The 18,464-nt window shown below is 43.9% G+C and overlaps 1 protein-coding gene across 1 annotated transcript in view; it reads right to left on the reverse strand.

Moving 5' to 3' along the window:
• Positions 1 to 223: 223 nt before the first annotated feature.
• nomo (nodal modulator) overlaps positions 224 to 18,464 on the reverse strand; it is a 32,969-nt gene continuing 14,728 nt past the window's right edge. The window contains exons 15-31 of the mRNA XM_034187427.1: positions 17,932 to 18,068; positions 17,758 to 17,845; positions 16,080 to 16,143; positions 15,909 to 16,004; positions 15,607 to 15,828; positions 15,341 to 15,423; positions 15,090 to 15,249; positions 8,855 to 8,981; positions 8,257 to 8,370; positions 7,635 to 7,762; positions 7,335 to 7,476; positions 7,135 to 7,218; positions 5,933 to 6,043; positions 5,732 to 5,833; positions 3,514 to 3,633; positions 3,347 to 3,439; positions 224 to 551 (exon numbers count right to left, since the gene is read on the reverse strand). Of these exons, the coding sequence (XP_034043318.1) occupies positions 420 to 551; positions 3,347 to 3,439; positions 3,514 to 3,633; positions 5,732 to 5,833; positions 5,933 to 6,043; positions 7,135 to 7,218; positions 7,335 to 7,476; positions 7,635 to 7,762; positions 8,257 to 8,370; positions 8,855 to 8,981; positions 15,090 to 15,249; positions 15,341 to 15,423; positions 15,607 to 15,828; positions 15,909 to 16,004; positions 16,080 to 16,143; positions 17,758 to 17,845; positions 17,932 to 18,068 (2,003 nt within the window). The 3' untranslated portion in view covers positions 224 to 419. The remainder of the gene's footprint in view (positions 552 to 3,346; positions 3,440 to 3,513; positions 3,634 to 5,731; positions 5,834 to 5,932; positions 6,044 to 7,134; positions 7,219 to 7,334; positions 7,477 to 7,634; positions 7,763 to 8,256; positions 8,371 to 8,854; positions 8,982 to 15,089; positions 15,250 to 15,340; positions 15,424 to 15,606; positions 15,829 to 15,908; positions 16,005 to 16,079; positions 16,144 to 17,757; positions 17,846 to 17,931; positions 18,069 to 18,464) is intronic.

Here is an 18,464-nt window from a genome sequence, read left to right on the forward strand (position 1 = left end):
TTTTCAGAAAACAAACTGGACAATAAATTAGTTTGGGATGGCAGCGCCTTCCTGAGGACAAATGCACTAAACGGCATTCAGTAATAAGACCACAGAATCAGTCAGAGACAGAATCCCAACTATCTCAATCATTAAAGTCTCAAAACACAAAGATTTAAATCCACAAAATCAGTTCTAAGTGTAAATAAAAAAAACAAAAAAAAAACAAACAAGGAAAACTGGCTCATTCAGTGAGAAACTTCATTAGACAGGAAGTGTTTCACTCCAGTGACTCCGATTGGCTGATGAGGCAGTCACATGGTCGCAGTGACTGGTGTCGGGTTTCACAGTTTTGAATCTCACCTTTGCACAGAAAACAGTTCACCCACAGAGGGCGCTGTGGAGGCGTCAGGAGGAGAAGGTGTGGCCTGCGGCTGGTCTCATGTCCGCCTGGTTTTCTGTCTCTTCGCCTGGCGTTTGGCTTCGTCCAGCGCCGCGCCGTCGCCGCCAGCCTGAGCCATGTTCCTCACGCCCTGGATACGGTTGACCGCCTGCAGCAGCAGCGGGATCACCTGCAAAACAACATCAGCATGACGCTCACGAGACGTCACAGCTAAGAGCTGCAACAGGAGCGCGCCTCGACAACGCGGCTCCTGATTGGCTGTAACAAAATCATTATGCATGAAACTTACATATTCTGTGGATAAACATCTTGACATTTTTAAACCCTTCACAGCAGGAATACAGGTGGGACATACGTTTACATACACCTTGATGCCTGTGGTGAAAGTCAGGTGAAGTGCAGCAGTACAGCGGGCAGACCTGCAGTCCTCTGCAGCTGGAGCGCAGCGCCTTCCACCGCTGCTGCATCAAGTGTCGTGTTTGACATAAAACAAGTTTAAAAGGCAAATAATCTAAAAGGTGCCTGGTTGAATCCGTGCCTCCACTGGGGTAGAGGAGACTGTGGAGGGTGAAAACCATCTGTGCTTTGGACTCCAAACACGCACACGCTGACGGACACACACATACACACAGACTGCCTTTTTCTCTTCCTTATTATGAGCCATTTCCGTGGGACCGTGCACAAAGGTTCTCTGGTGTGTCGGAGAACTTCTCCCATTGCCATGGAGAAACTCCCCCCCCCCCCGCTCCTGCAGCTTGTGGCGCAGCAGGCTCGAGTTTTGTAGGGGAGACTGGGGCCCATTTTCCCCCTGAAAATTTTTTAATTTCTAACTCTCTGAAACACTGCTGCCTGCATTTTGAGACCCAAATTTTGTGAAGTAGTATTAATATGTTGACAATCAGGTAACAGATCAAAAAAATGGTTTTCAAAAAACCCAAATCGATATTGGATCTGATCTAATCAAAATAATCGATTCTGAATCGGAATCAATACCCAGCCCTACTTTGCAGTGGTTGTGATGGTGATGCTTGCATTTTTTTTTCCTTCAGTTTGGCTGTGTAGCTATAAATGACTGTTCAATTTAATTTATTCAGTTTATATAGCCCCAAATCGTAACAAAGCTGATTCACAAGAGACTGGCTGTTGTGGATCTTCCAGGAAAAAGAATGGCAACTTTATATACATCTACAGTTGCTCACTCATCCCATCACCAACACCAACTGCTCCGCCTCTGGAGGCCCCCTCCTGTCAGAACCAAGGGGGGCCTCACCCTTTTATAGGGGCTGAGGCCCCCTCCTGGTTTCTCCAGACACCACACTGTCTTTACGGTCGTGTTGCCGTTTCACTCTCCACTCATTTTGGATTTTACTTTTACTCAATACTTTTACTTAAAGTACATTTTATATGAGAAATTTACTTTTGATACTTAAGTACAGAAAATATCAGAAAATATATTTTAAAGGAGACTTTTGCCAAAGTAATTTTATGGTAAGATACTTGTACTTTCACTCATCACTTTGAGGTACTTTATACAAGACTGGTTATAAGATCAGTTATGTCAGTACAATAAAGTATGGTGGCCACCCAGGGTGTAGCTGCAGTCTGTCAGGGGCCAAAATTTAAAAATGGCCCAATCATATTGAGAAGTATACCACATTGTGTGTCTGAAAATAAAGATTCTAAAAAGCTATAATTTGGACTATCTATGACTGAATGTTCTGGAGTTATGGGGTAAAAACAGCAAAAATGGTTACAAAGGTCAATTTTAGTTTGTACAGGGGTCAAAAGTTAAAGTTGCTCCAATTTTGGGTAAAAAATAATGCAGATTATTGGTTGCTCTATTATAGTTAATAAATGGAATGGTTTTAACCATGCAGAACGTTTGGTCTCCAAAGTAAAAGGTCAAACAAGGTCGACGTCCATTGGATTCTATGACATTTGTTACCTCATAACTACATAACTAAACATGACAGATGGTGCAAACAACTCCTTTTTAAAACCCTGTTAACCAGTAATTTGCATCACTTTTCCAAAATTGGAACAATATTAACTTTTGACCCCTGGACAAACTTAAATTAATCATTTTTGCCCCAGTTACAAATTGTCCAAACTATACCTTTTTGTAATCTTTATGATCAGACAAATAATGTGGTGCGATTGGAAGGTTGTAAAATTTTGACTCCTGTGTAATTCTTCATTGACCCCTACCTGGCCACCATACGTTTGTGTAGTCCCTTTAAATAGTAAAAAAAAAAAAAACTGCTTGGCTTATAGATCAAGAGTGCCGTACCTATGTTACAAAGTTTGAACTTTGTCCTGTAATTAGCACATCACTTTTTTTTTTTTTTTTTTTTTTTTAACAGGAGATTATTAACTCCCTCAAAAATTACCATATTTCTGTCTAATAAATCGCGCTGTTCTTTCCTGGTGAGTATCAGCGGCACAACTGATTTTTAAAGATTTTATAAAATGTTCAAAAATAAATGCAAATGAAACAATTTTGTGTAATCACAAGAAAAAAAAATATAATAAAATAAAGAATTCAGACATAAAACACAGATGTGACAGTTACTGGCAACCACTGATGAATGTGCAGTAAATAATCACTTTTACAGCCAGTTTTTTTTTTTTTAAGACAATAACCTGACCTTGGACGGTACCTTTAATCTTCTTGTGAACATCCAAAGTTTTGGAAGCTGCAGCTTGTTAAATACAGTCACAGCTGTCAGTGATTAACTCCTAATTACAGTCATTAGTCATTTTAAAGCTTTAAAAATGTACCAAGTCTTTTTTTTTTTGGGTTAATGTGAACTTTGTGGCGTTTCAGAGATTTAACCCGGCTGTATGTAAAGTTATGGTCTCTGCTCTATTGTGATTAACGAATTAATCAATCAATCAGAAAAGATTAAAAATGTGAGACTGGTTCTGCTGCTTGGACCAAAGTGGGCGGAGTCGAGGGGTTACCTTCTCGTGGTTATACGCGGCTAAGAGGAGGAGCAGCGTGAGGGGCAGGGCCACGTAGGAACCTTGAGCCACGTCCTGGTCCGGCACCTTACGCTGGAGGAGGAAAAAACTCATCAGTCCTTCAAACAGCAGACACCTGCTCAGAAGGAAAAGAGGGCATGTCTTACCGTGGGGTTGAAGGTCAGCGTGACGTGCTTGTGGTAACCACTGGATGTGAAGGAGACCTGCGGCAGCGTGAAGTCGTACTGAGAGCGGGACAGTGTGGAGTACAGCATCAGCACGTAGCTCTGGAGGACAGACGGGGCAGCGCTCAGACACAGAGGAACCAGCGCCATCACTCAACGAGTCAGCGAGTCCCGGGCCGACGTCCCGAGCCGCAGTCACGTCCAGGCACGAGTCAGCGAGTCCCGGGCCGACGTCCCGAGCCGCAGTCACGTCCAGGCACGAGTCAGCGAGTCCCGGGCCGACGTCCCGAGCCGCAGTCACGTCCAGGCACGAGTCAGCGAGTCCCGGGCCGACGTCCCGAGCCGCAGTCACGTCCAGGCACGAGTCAGCGAGTCCCGGGCCGACGTCCCGAGCCGCAGTCACGTCCAGGCACGAGTCAGCGAGTCCCGGGCCGACGTCCCGAGCCGCAGTCACGTCCAGGCACGAGTCAGCGAGTCCCGGGCCGACGTCCCGAGCCGCAGTCACGTCCAGGCACGAGTCAGCGAGTCCCGGGCCGTCGTCCCGAGCCGCAGTCACGCCCAGGCACGAGTCAGCGAGTCCCGGGCCGACGTCCCGAGCCGCAGTCACGTCCAGGCACGAGTCAGCGAGTCCCGGGCCGTCGTCCCGAACCGCAGTCATGCCCAGGCACGAGTCAGCGAGTCCCGGGCCGACGTCCCGAACCGCAGTCACGTCCAGGCACGGGTCGACATCCCGAGCTGCAGTCACGCCCGGACACGAGTCGACGTCCCGAGCTGCAGTCACGCCCGGACACGAGTCGACGTCCCGAGCTGCAGTCACGCCCGGACACGAGTCGACGTCCCGAGCTGCAGTCACGCCCGGACACGAGTCGACGTCCTGAGCTGCAGTAACGCCCGGACACGAGTCAGCGAGTCCTGGGCCAACGTCGTGAGCTGCAGTCACGCCCGGACACGAATCAACGAGTCCCGGGCCGACGTCCCAAATCGCAGTCACGTCCAGGCACGGGTCGACGTCCCGAGCTGCAGTCACGCCTAGACACGAGTCAACGAGTCCCAGGCCAACGTCCCGAGCCGCAGTCATGCCTGGACACAAATCAGCGACTCCCGGGCCGACGTCCCGAGCCGCAGTCACGCCCAGACACGAGTCAGCGAGTCCTGGGTTGACGTCCCGAGCCACAGTCACACCCAGACATGGGTCAGCTAGTCCCAGGTCTATGTCTTGAGCCATAATCACACCCGGACACGTGCTCTTCAAAAAGGTTTTAAACTTAAATAAAATCACCCAGCACTCATGAGTCCATTATAGATCATAAATTAAAAACAAAAATCAATTTAATAGAAATAATAATAAAATTGGCAAGTCTATGATGACGGAACTATAATAAGAGCATATTTTTAATAGAAAGCTAAAATAAAGCCAGATTTTGCAGTCACTGTAATTCCACAGTTTTTGATTTTATTTGCCACCGACAGAATTTTACACACTCTGACGAGCGCCACTAGCTTAGCTCATGACAAGCTAAAAGTGGACGGTCTTGTTTTGGCCGAACAACTTTCCACAGTTTCTGTATATTCTGTGTGAGTGTTCGCCCGCGGCCGACGTGCTTGATGAATTCCTGCGCAAAAAGTAGTTCCCAGATAACTGTGATATATTCCTGTGAGATAATGAGTATATCTCATCTAATTAAGTCTAAAATTTACCAGTAATAAAATTATAAAGTTAACTGGAGTTTTAAGAGTGGCCGTAATAAATATTTAAGAGACTTAAAGTTTATGAGCAACTTCACCTGTTATTGCTCAAACACATTGTAAACATTGACACGATGGAGTTTGATGCTGAAGAGTTCAGAAAAATACGACTGGAATGTTTTGATGACCATTTACAGTTGGTGATGAAAGACGTGGGTGTTAACTTGGTGTTAAAGTCAGAACAAGAAGCTGCACTGAAAGAGATCAATCTGGGACAAAGAGACACATTCTGTGTGTTGTTGCTCCGGCACACTGAGCAGGGTGAGAATTTTATAAAGAAAACGCTGCCCTCTACTGGCTGTTTGTAGACATTTAGCAGCTGTCCCCCAGAATTCCTCAGTTCTTCCTAAATGTCTTCTTTGTCTGTTATAAAGTGTTTGTTGTGTGTGATTCCCAGTGAAAAAGTCGGGAAGCCGCCTGCCGCATTTCTCTGTCTCAGCCTGAGCTGACGTACCTCTCCGTCTCGGTCCAGAGGGGGGAAGTGGAAGAAGAGCGACTGTCCCAGAGAGACACTGTTGATGGGGTTGTCCAGGTTGTCGGTCCGATAAAGCTTCACCTGCAGTGCCAACAGGAAGTTGTTACACTCAGATAATCCTCCATAATTATTACAAAGCAGCAGGAACAAAACCCGGAGCGCCGGCACAGCAGGACTCACCGACAGCGTGGGAAGGTGCTCGGGGGACGTGATGACATTCCCGCTCAGGTCAAACTGACTGATTTGTCTGAAGGCGATGATGTTGACCCCATCGATGTCACTGCTGCCAACCTGAGCGGCGGTGTCAAAGTGACACAACACACAGTTAATGTCACATGCTGTGATAATAACAGTAAATTAAGAGGCATTAAAGCCATCAAAGAGAGATTACACAAACTCAAAATCATGAAGCTTTAAACCTACAGCGGGATTATCAACGCTTTTGTTCTGCACAGAGATAAACAGGATCAGTCGGAATCACGGCGTTCCCAGTCACTTAACAATTACACAACTTTTAATATCACTTCAGCACAGAGTGGAAACTTTACAACGACTGAAGCTTCAACCACGGTCCGTCACTTCAAACCCAACGACTTTATTTTAAAGATATAGTCCGCAGGATTTAGTGCCATCTAGTGGTGAGGATGCAGAGTGCATTATGCCATCAGAAGTTGTTTTCACTTCTCGCTCTCCCGCCTTCTCTGGAGATAATCGATATGTTTGATGCTCGTTTTAACAAAAGTGAGCGTTCCCAAATGTGTTAGCAACCAGCAGACAGCGTATGTTGGAGAATCCAGAGTCCTGATCCGTTTCCATCAGTCTTCTGGCTGGACTGCAAAATGTGAAAGGAAGTTCATCCCTTTGATGAACAGACGACAACCCCAGTTCCAATGAAGTTGGGACGTTGTGTGAAATGTAAATAAAAACAGAATATAATGATTTAAAATCATAGAAGGAAGAAGGAAAGGTGATGTAACACAGTGGAAAACATACCACTGTCCCAGCTTTTTTGAAACGCGTTGCAGGCATCCATTTCAAAATGAGCAAATATTTGCACAAAAACAATAAAGTTCATCAGTTTGAACATTAAATATCTTGTCTTTGTGGTGTATTCAATTGAATATAGTTTGAAGAGGATTTGCAAATCATTATATTCTGTTTTTAATTTACATTTCACACATCGTTCTAACTTCATTGGAATTGGGGTTGTATTTATGCCAATAAATGGCCTCCATAAATCCAACACACTGCAGCTTTAATCACATTATACCATAAAATTAAAGGCATCTTTTAATCTGCACATGATGATCAAGATTTAATTATAAAAGCCTTTATCATTAGCCTTTTTTTAAATGACCACGATTTTTGCCACGTCGTCGTACCTCTATGGTTCTGTGTTGCGGTAACGCTCGCTCGATGTGGTCGTTGCCTTCAGCTCGCAGCTGAATCACATATCTGCAATCAGGCTGCAAGGAAAGATGGCAGTGATGAAAGAGTGCCGGAGACATAGACACAACCGCTGACAAACAGAAAGACCAAATCCAAAAATCAGAGCAAAGCGTGGCGTTTGTGTGGCACTCACCAGCAGCCCTCTGAGTCTGAAGCGTCCGTCCTCGTCGGTCACCGTGTCCTCGCTGTACAGGCTGCACTCATCCTGTCCCACTGCCTCCACGGCAACGTCTCGCTCTGCGTCGCCGCTCAGAGACTGAACCAGGCCGTAGCAGCTGACCACAAACAGCCGCAGCAGGAATCCATGACTTTATACTTAAAACACTGAGTAATTCTTCACATTATGGTTTTTTTTTAATAAACATACATTTTCCCCCTAAAAATTCAATGTTCTTATCTGCACAGATGTGTTGTTTTGAGTTTATTTCAGTACCTGTAGGCGGTCTTGATGCCGGTGATGTCGATGCTGAGGCTTTGACCCTCGTCCACTGTGATCATCTGAGACGCTGGCTCGAAGCGGAACTCCTTCATCATGGGTTTGAAGTAGTACTGACCGGGACTCTGAGCCCAAACACGCGGATTAGCAGCAGACATCAAAGTTTCTGCTGCTTTACTGATCGCAGCTCGTTAGAGCTGAAATCACGAACACGAGCTGATTTCATGTGAACAAATACGTCCGAGTGGAGGAATTACAGAAACTCATTTTTAAAAGGACAATTATCTGCCGAGCCGTTTCCCGGTGAGCACCTCACTCACAGTTTACTGGAAACAACAACATGAGATGATGAGATGAGTGATGAGAGAGTGAGGAAAATCAGTCCAAAGGAGAACACTGAGAGAAGCCATCAAGATAACGCTGAAGCAGCTAGACACAAGTCTCCAGTCACAGTTACTGAAGGTTGTATCTCCTTCAGAGTTGTCACAAGTGCCTTGGCAGCTTCCCTCACGTGCGCCCCCTTTGTGCACGACCCTGCTTTAGACAGATATGCCGCACTGTCGCGGGGACAATGGAACACAGAAAGACTTATTTAATATAGGTGTTTCGGATTTCCTACCAGGTTGCTGAAGGTGAGGACACCGGTGTCCTGGGTCAACAAGTTGGACCGAAACTGTCCACCACTGAGAGACAGAAGAACTCCGGCCAGAGGCTGACCATCCTCCGACTTTATCTACAGTATCACAGGACACAAAGTGCAACTTATAGGTCTGATATGTTTATGACATCAAAAATCAGTGTTTGTGTTTTGTTGTTTTGTTTGTCCACACTGAGACATGAGGATGTCCCGCCTGAAACCCTGTCAGGACGACTGTAGCGCTGTGCGGTGTTTGTGAAATCAGTGGGTCGCGGTTCAGACTGTGAGTGTGATCTGAGTGACAGGTGAGTCAGCCAGTGACAGAAATAATTATAATCAGAGTGCGCGCACAAAACTTCAGAGCAGTTTCTCTCCATCTGGACGCAAACGAAGAATCTCCAGACGCTGCAGATTAAAGCAGACCTGAGCACAGACGCTGCGGTGCCGCAGCCCGCTGCAGCCGTGTACCACCACAAACTGTCCCCCAGTTTTTACAAGAACTTACAAAAAACAATGTTTGGAGCAGAATGTGTGAACAAAGAAATCCGTGAGTCCTGCAGGCGCCGACGGACACGCCTACCTTGAAGGTGACACCGGCGAGCGCGAACGCCTTGAAGTCTCCCCGGGTTCCGTCCACAGTACTCAGGACGAAGCCTTCCTTGTTGGCGCTGATGTCGTAGTGCCGGTCGCTGTGGAGCGGACCCACTCTGGAGAAACGAGAGGAACCATCACAGCGTCCTTAAACGTGAACAAGCGTTTGTTCTTCATTAACAACTCAAATACAACAAAACCCTTTCATTGGATTTAGGTGTGTTGGAGCAGGGAGACAACTAAGAGTGTCAGCAAGGTAAATCTCGAGGACCAAACTTGGGCGCCCCTACCTTAAATCCAAGAAAACAGTGAGGCAGAGGCAGGGGCAGTGGGAAAGCGGTGAGTGTGCTTGGATTCAGTGCGCAACGTTCCCGGTTCAAATCCCACCTCTGCCACATGTGTCTGTGTAATGTGGAGTTGCATGAGGAAGGACATCCGGTGACAAATGTGGTGACTCCAAGTGAAAAACAAGGGAGGAGCTGAAGGGACTTGCAGTGAGGCAGAGGGTTATATGTTCTGAACCCCTTTACAGGTCGGGCTGGAACAATACGATACATGATGTTCACACAAATCAGCGCTGAACGTTCAACTCTAAACAAATTATTTTGATCTGTACACGTCATTAATCATTTATGGTTCTTCTGCCAGAGGTCCTTATTTCTTCCATGTGGTTGTTGAGTTTTCATAGCGTCACGAATCTCATTTCAAAAACTATAAGATTTTACACATACAACCAAGATACGATTATCACGATATACAATTTATCATTCAAGCCCCATTTACAACTGGCCTTTTTTTAACTCACTGTGAGCTCATTTTTTCACTGCACCTGCTCAAAAGAACAATCAGAACCAGAAGCAGAAAGAACTTAAAATCTCCTCTGAGCAGTGTGATAACGTTAAATACAGAAACTTTCACATTAAAGGGTATATAGTTTAAAATGGAAATTAATTTTTAAATTGTTGACTAGATTCTTTAGTTTATTTCAGTAACAGTTTCAGGTCGACATGGTGAATAATCATGACAATTATTTGAGCTGGACGATGATTTGTTAAAATGTTATAGGTAGAAATCTGCCTGTTTAGTGGGAAAATGTGTGTATATTTCAAATCAAATCAATTTTATTTATATAGCGCCAAATCACAACAAACAGCTGCCCCAAGGCGCTCCACATTGTAAGGCAAGGCCATACAATAATTACGTAAAAACCCCAACGGTCAAAACGACCCCCTGTGAGCAAGCACTTGGCGACAGTGGGAAAGAAAAACTCCCTTTTAACAGGAAGAAACCTCCAGCAGAACCAGGCTCAGGGAGGGGCAGTCTTCTGCTGGGACTGGTTGGGGCTGAGGGAAAGAACCAGGAAAAAGACATGCTGTGAAGGGGAGCAGAGATCAATCAATAATGATTAAATGCAGAGTGGTGCATACAGAGCAAAAAGAGAAAGAAACACTCAGTGCATCATGGGAACCCCCCAGCAGTCCAAGTCTATAGCAGCATAACTAAGGGATGGTTCAGGGTCACCTGATCCAGCCCTAACTATAAGCTTTAGCAAAAAGGAAAGTTTTAAACCTAATCTTAAAAGTAGAGAGGGTGTCTGTCTCCCTGATCTGAATTGGGAGCTGGTTCCACAGGAGAGGAGCCTGAAAGCTGAAGGCTCTGCCTCCCATTCTACTCTTACAAACCCTAGGAACTACAAGTAAGCCTGCAGTCTGAGAGCGAAGCGCTCTATTGGGGTGATATGGTACTACGAGGTCCCTAAGATAAGATGGGACCTGATTATTCAAAACCTTATAAGTAAGAAGAAGAATTTTAAATTCTATTCTAGAATTAACAGGAAGCCAATGAAGAGAGGCCAATATGGGTGAGATATGCTCTCTCCTTCTAGTCCCTGTTAGTACTCTAGCTGCAGCATTTTGAATTAACTGAAGGCTTTTCAGGGAACTTTTAGGACAACCTGATAATAATGAATTACAATAGTCCAGCCTAGAGGAAATAAATGCATGAATTAGTTTTTCAGCATCACTCTGAGACAAGACCTTTCTAATTTTAGAGCTATTGCGCAAATGCAAAAAGGCAGTCCTACATATTTGTTTAATATGTGCATTGAATGACATATCCTGATCAAAAATGACTCCAAGATTTCTCACGGTATTACTAGAGGTCAGGGTAATGCCATCCAGAGTAAGGATCTGGTTAGACACCATGTTTCTAAGATTTGTGGGGCCAAGTACAATAACTTCAGTTTTATCTGAGTTTAAAAGCAGGAAATTAGAGGTCATCCATGTCTTTATGTCTCTAAGACAATCCTGCAGTTTAGCTAATTGGTGTGTCCTCTGGCTTCATGGATAGATAAAGCTGGGTATCATCTGCGTAACAATGAAAATTTAAGCAATGCCGTCTAATAATACTGCCTAAGGGAAACATGTATAAAGTGAATAAAATTGGTCCTAGCACAGAACCTTGTGGAACTCCATAATTAACCTTAGTCTGTGAAGAAGATTCCCCATTTACATGAACAAATTGTAATCTATTAGATAAATATGATTCAAACCACCGCAGTGCAGTGCCTTTAATACCTATGGCATTCTCTAATCTCTGTAATAAAATTTTATGGTCAACAGTATCAAAAGCAGCACTGAGGTCTAACAGAACAAGCACAGAGATGAGTCCACTGTCTGAGGCCATAAGAAGATCATTTGTAACCTTCACTAATGCTGTTTCTGTACTATGATGAATTCTAAAACCTGACTGAAACTCTTCAAATAGACCATTCCTCTGCAGATGATCAGTTAGCTGTTTTACAACTACCCTTTCAAGAATTTCTGAGAGAAAAGGAAGGTTGGAGATTGGCCTATAATTAGCTAAGACAGCTGGGTCAAGTGATGGCTTTTTAAGTAATGGTTTTAATTACTGACATCTTAAAAGCCTGTGGTACATAGCCAACTAATAAAGATAGATTGATCATATTTAAGATCGAAGCATTAATTAATGGTAGGGCTTCCTTGAGCAGCCTGGTAGGAATGGGGTCTAATAGACATGTTGATGGTTTGGAGGAAGTAACTAATGAAAATAACTCAGACAGAACAATCGGAGAGAAAGAGTCTAACCAAATACCGGCATCACTGAAAGCAGCCAAAGATAACGATACATCTTTGGGATGGTTATGAGTAATTTTTTCTCTAATAGTTAAAATTTTATTATCAAAGAAAGTCATGAAGTCATTACTAGTTAAAGTTAAAGGAATACTCGGCTCAATAGAGCTCTGACTCTTTGTCAGCCTGGCTACAGTGCTGAAAAGAAACCTGGGGTTGTTCTTATTTTCTTCAATTAGTGATGAGTAGTAAGATGTCCTAGCTTTACGGAGGGCTTTTTTATAGAGCAACAGACTCTTTTTCCAGGCTAAGAGAAGATCTTCTAAATTAGTGAGATGCCATTTCCTCTCCAACTTACGGGTTATCTGCTTTAAGCTACGAGTTTGTGAGTTATACCACGGAGTCAGGCACTTCTGACTTAAAGCTCTCTTTTTCAGAGGAGCTACAGCATCCAAAGTTGTCTTCAATGAGGATGTAAAACTATTGACGAGATACTCTATCTCACTTACAGAGTTTAGGTAGCTACTCTGCACTGTGTTGGTATATGGCATTGGAGAACATAAAGAAGGAATCATATCCTTAAACGTAGTTACAGTGCTTTCTGAAAGACTTCTAGTGTAATGAAACTTATTCCCCACTGCTGGGTAGTCCATCAGAGTAAATGTAAATGTTATTAAGAAATGATCAGACAGAAGGGAGTTTTCAGGGAATACTGTTAAGTCATCAATTTCCATACCATAAGTCAGAACAAGATCTAAGATATGATTAAAGTGGTGGGTGGACTCATTTACATTTTGAGCAAAGCCAACTGAGTCTAATAATAGATTAAATGCAGTGTTGAGGCTGTCATTCTCAGCATCTGTGTGGATGTTAAAATCACCCACTATAATTATCTTATCTGAGCTAAGCACTAAGTCACACAAGAGGTCTGAAAATTCACAGAGAAACTCACAGTAACGACCAGGTGGACGATAGATAATAACAAATAAAACTGTTTTTTGGGACTTCCAATTTGGATGGACAAGACTAAGAGTCAAGCTTTCAAACGAATTAAAGCTCTGACTGAGTTTTTGATTAATTAATAAGCTGGAATGGAAGATTGCTGCTAATCCTCCGCCTCGGCCCATGCTACGAGCGTTCTGGCAGTTAGTGTGACTCGGGGGTGTTGACTCATTTAAACTAACATATTCATCCTGCTGTAACCAGGTTTCTGTAAGGCAGAATAAATCAATATGTTGATCAATTATTATATCATTTACTAACAGGGACTTAGAAGAGAGAGACCTAATGTTTAATAGACCACATTTAACTGTTTTAGTCTGTGGTGCAGTTGAAGGTGCTATATTATTTTTTCTTTTTGAATTTTTATGCTTAAATAGATTTTTACTGGTTATTGGTGGTCTGGGAGCAGGCACCGTCTCTACAGGGATGGGGTAATGAAGGGATGGCAGGGGGAGAGAAGCTGCAGAGAGGTGTGTAAGACTACAACTCTGCTTCCTGGTCCCAACCCTGGATAGTCACGGTTTGGAGGATTTAAGAAAATTGGCCAGATTTATAGAAATGAGAGCTGCTCCATCCAAAGTGGGATGGATGCCGTCTCTCCTAACAAGACCAGGTTTTCCCCAGAAGCTTTGCCAATTATCTATGAAGCCCACCTCATTTTTTGGACACCACTCAGACAGCCAGCAATTCAGGGAGAACATGCGGCTAAACATGTCACTCCCGGTCCGATTGGGGAGGGGCCCAGAGAAAACTACAGAGTCCGACATTGTTTTTGCAAAGTTACACACCGACTCAATGTTAATTTTAGTGACCTCCGATTGGCGTAACTGGGTGTCATTACTGCCGACGTGAATTACAATCTTACCAAATTTACGCTTAGCCTTAGCCAGCAGTTTCAAATTTCCTTCAATGTCGCCTGCTCTGGCCCCCGGAAGACATTTGACTATGGTTGCTGGTGTCGCTAACTTCACATTTCTCAAAACAGAGTCGCCAATAACCAGAGTTTGATCCTCGGTGGGTGTGTCGCCGAGTGGGGAAAAACGGTTAGAAATGTGAACGGGTTGGCGGTGTACACGGGGCTTCTGTTTAGGACTACACTTCCTCCTCACAGTCACCCAGTCGGCCTGCTTTCCCGGCTGCTCGGGATCTGCTGGAAGGGAACTAACGGCAGCTAAGCTACCTTGGTCCGCACCGACTACAGGGGCCTGGCTAGCTGTAGAATTTTTCACGGTGCGGAGCCGAGTCTCCAATTCGCCCAGCCTGGCCTCCAAAGCTACGAATAAGCTACACTTATTACAAGTACCATTACTGCTAAAGGAGGCCGAGGAATAACTAAACATTTCACACCCAGAGCAGAAAAGTGCAGGAGAGACAGGAGAAGCTGCCATGCTAAACCGGCTAAGAGCTAGTAGCTGCGCTAAGCTAGCGGATTCCTAAAAACACACAAAGTGAATAATGTGTAAATAATTTAGAAGTGATTCAGCAGAGAGAGTGCTTTAGTTAAGGCACGTGAAGATTACACTGTGAAACAAATCGTTATCTAGTTATCTAGATCAATCTAACTACGCAGATTAAACAGCTAACAGATACAGAAAAACACCGCTGTGCTCCGGAACAGGAAGTGATACAATACCGCAGTGAGAGCCAACCACCAGTAGAGGTCTTACATTTCAACTTACATTGTTATTAAATTATAAAAAGACACAACTATGTTTTATTTATATATAAAATCACAACCCTCAGCATCAACCAATACTATCTTTGTCCAAGAGACAAAGAGAACAAAGTGTGGGGACGGATTCAGATGGATTTTTGAACAGATTAATGCATCAGAGTCCAACGGCAAATATACATTTCTGCTTCTGTTCTCAATTTCAATTCAATTTATTTTCATTTATATAGCGCCAAATCACAACAAAGCTGCCTCAAGGCGATTCACACAAGTAAGGTCTAACCTTACCAACTGGATTTGTTCATGGACTTAACATATTGCGTCTTTAAGATCAGATTTACTTATTTTTCTGATGGAATTTACACATGGTTAGTTCAAAGAGTGTGGGAAATATGAAAACCTGACTACATACACATACACACTTTTTTTTGTGATACATATTTGTAAGTCAGTGGTACCTGTAGGCTCCATTCTCGTTGGTGGCCACAGTGATCAGAGGGGCAGCAGCTCCTCTTTCACTGATGGAAATCTCCACACCTTGGAGCTCTGGTGACACTTTGCCCTCCAGGAAGAGACCCGCGCGCCCGCTGATCTCCACCAGCCGACCCGGACAGGATTCTGCCGACAGAGACAGCGGAGCATCACTGATTAAAATGATCCCATTCAGTTCATTCTTTTTCCAGACGTGACCACTGAGCACCAAACACACCTCCAGTGATGGTGGCCTCCACTTCAGGCGGGTAGAAGAGCAGTTCTTTAGAGGACGGCGTGACTGTGATCTTCTCGCCGGCCCTGTGAAGCCCACATTAATTAAACACGTGCGTGACATCAGACATATGACAGTGTGCTTCTTACACAATTAAACCGACTGTGAGTTTTATATGTTAAAGTTTTAAGTGCTGTTGTAAGAATCCACAGATCCTCAGTATTCAGGACTCGGATCTGTTGCCACGCTCCCAATGTGCAGGAACTAGCCTGGCCCAGTAGGAGAACTCGTAGTGGAAAGGTCCAGTGAGTTCATCTGCCTTTTCTTGGATAGGAGGGTTATCGTCCCGGGTGCCGCCGTCCTCTTCAGCCACACGCCGCTCCCGTTCCTGGCGGCGCAGCTGGATCTCTAGCAGCTGTTGCTCCTGCCGCTGCTCCTGCTGGCTCCTCAGCGGACCCAGCACCAACGCCGGCTCACTTTCGATGGAAGATCTGACCGTGCAGAAGGAAAAATAAAAACATACGCTCGCTGATATTTTCACAGAACATCTGGAGGACAACAAGGGCATTACTTGATGGTAACGGTCACATCCAGAAGCTTGTCGGTGGTGATGAGTCCGGTCATGTGGTGTCGGACCGCGGTCAGGGTCAGGATGCTGGGCGCAGAGCTGTTGGACACAGATGAGAAACCATCAGCGTCTCTGCAGATGGAGACATGCTGGGAGTAACGAGCTCGTCCTTACGTGTCATATGTGTAGAAGTCCTGCTCAAACTGGTGACAGGAGCGAGGCGTGACTTTGTAAACACCTGCACAGAACCGGTTCAGACCATTAATCACCTCGCTCTACTTTTACACAGAGATCACCCACAAAAATATTTTCACATTTGCTGCTCTGAGATTTGTCTTTTCTTCATAATTCACACAACAGCGCCGATAAAAATAATAATAATAAAACGTCCTCACAGTGCACATACAATAGCTCTAAAACCAACTCTCTCCATTTCACGTTTACGTTTATAACTTTAAAAAAAACATAAAATAATACATATATCAGGCTCAATTTCAGATCCATTTATCCATCCACCCATTTTTATACCCGCCCACTCCAATTAAGGGTCACAGGGTGCTGAGCCTATCCCAGCAGTCACAGGGCGTGAGGTGGAGTCCACCCTGGACAGGACACCAGTCTGTCACAGGGCTAAATCCATTCAATCTAAAATATCCATTCAGTCTCTAAAACATGATCTAAATGTAAAATACAGACATGTTGACCAGTGGGAGAGAAAGCTGCACTAAGACACAAGAACTTTATGATAAAAAGCAGATCTTGGTAAGAACCTGAAGCTCTCAGATGATCCCTCAAATATAAAAAATGTGTCACCACATTTTATCTTCACATTTATTTATGAACCAAATACAATAGTGGCATTTATCATCCTAAAGGCTGCCCAAAGTGTTTGGGGTTCTGACACGGATATTATGGAGCAAAAATAAAAATAAAGAAATTTGTATCCATTAAAAATGGCAATGATTCTGGACATTTCATTATCAACCCCTGAAAATGCATCTGATGCTTGTTTTCCAGCTTAAAAATGAAATTTATTAGAAATAACTAAATGTAACCAACAACATACATTGTGCTGCTGTCACTGGGATTGGGAGTTGACAGATCGCATCATTTAGCATTTGCATAAAATAGACTTCTCAACTTTTTTGTTCTGCCTAGCTGCCAGTGTAACAACAACTTGTCTCTTGTGGCTGTTAAATGTCCACTCTGACCGAAAATTAATGGCAGCTGGTTGCTTTGTCTCTGTCTCTTGTAGCTAATGTGACCAAGGGGAGATGGGGTCCCGGCCATGCTTGACAGCATTGTAAACATGGCAGTCAGAGCACCCTCTGCTCAAATATCTATGTAACGACAATTTCCAACATCCAATGTGTTTTTCTGTGTTTTTTTATTTGGTAAAACAAAAGTCTTCCTATATGCAAAAATAATACCAATACCAGTTTGTGAAAGGCTCATATTGGCTGATATTATTGGCCAATTGATATATCAGTTGGCCTCTAATTTATACTTCATATATTCATGACATGGACTTTGTCAGCTGACTGTTCATACTTGGATGTGATTTTCATGATTGTTTGCACTTTCCTCCACTACAGCAGTGAATTATTTAATGAATGGGGAGACATAGAGAAAGGTCAGATACCGTTGTTCACGTCACAACTCATTCGTTCATAGAGAATAAACATCAAACCATCCGCTAGGTTAACACACACACTAACACACACACGGTAATGTTTATGAAATCGTTATTTTAGGTTTTATACTTTTATTGCAAAACGAAGCAGATCTGGAGATCAGTTATAAAAAGTTAATTTCGAGTATGTTTAGTAGTGAATGAAGGAATGAATCTCACCGGGTTTGGAAAGACAGAATCGGTTGATTCCTTTAGAGAGATTGTACACGCCCACGTTCTCAGGTTTGCTGCCATCCTGGAAGAACTCCTGCACATAAACAATTTCCATCAGAAATGTGGTCTCACAAATTCTTACAAAAGGTGCCAAAATCCAGCAGGTTAACGATGACTGACCAAAGTGATGGCGTGAGAGAGGGAACAGCGGAGGATGTAACCGATCTGCCTCAGCTCCACCCCCAAGACGTCCGAATCCACAACCTCCACTTCTACAGACTTGTGCTTCCAGCACCACTCCTCGTGAGAGCTACTCACTGACAGAAAGCAAAAAACAAACAGCACAAAGTCAGCCGACGAGGATGAGAGCAGATCGTGTTACATCATCATCATCATCTTCATCACTATTTTTTCCTGTTTGAACAAATGCCGCCAACTGTACTCCACACAGGACCTGAACGCACCACAGTCAATGAATGCACCACAACGACTTTCACAACACTTTGTATTGAACTTATCCATTGTTTGGTCACATCTGACAAATGAAGATTATCATTTTTAAAATTTTGCTTGGAAATTTTTCAGTTTCATCAAAATTTCCATAAAAAATTGTATTTTTACAGCTTGATTTCACTTGGAATTCTCCACTCAAAAGATGCCTGAAGATTTTTCTTTACACTTTAACCAGCACTGCGATTCATACATGGCAGTCT

The sequence above is a fragment of the Thalassophryne amazonica genome, chromosome 15 (assembly GCF_902500255.1).
Source record: "Thalassophryne amazonica chromosome 15, fThaAma1.1, whole genome shotgun sequence".
Taxonomy (NCBI): domain Eukaryota; kingdom Metazoa; phylum Chordata; class Actinopteri; order Batrachoidiformes; family Batrachoididae; genus Thalassophryne; species Thalassophryne amazonica.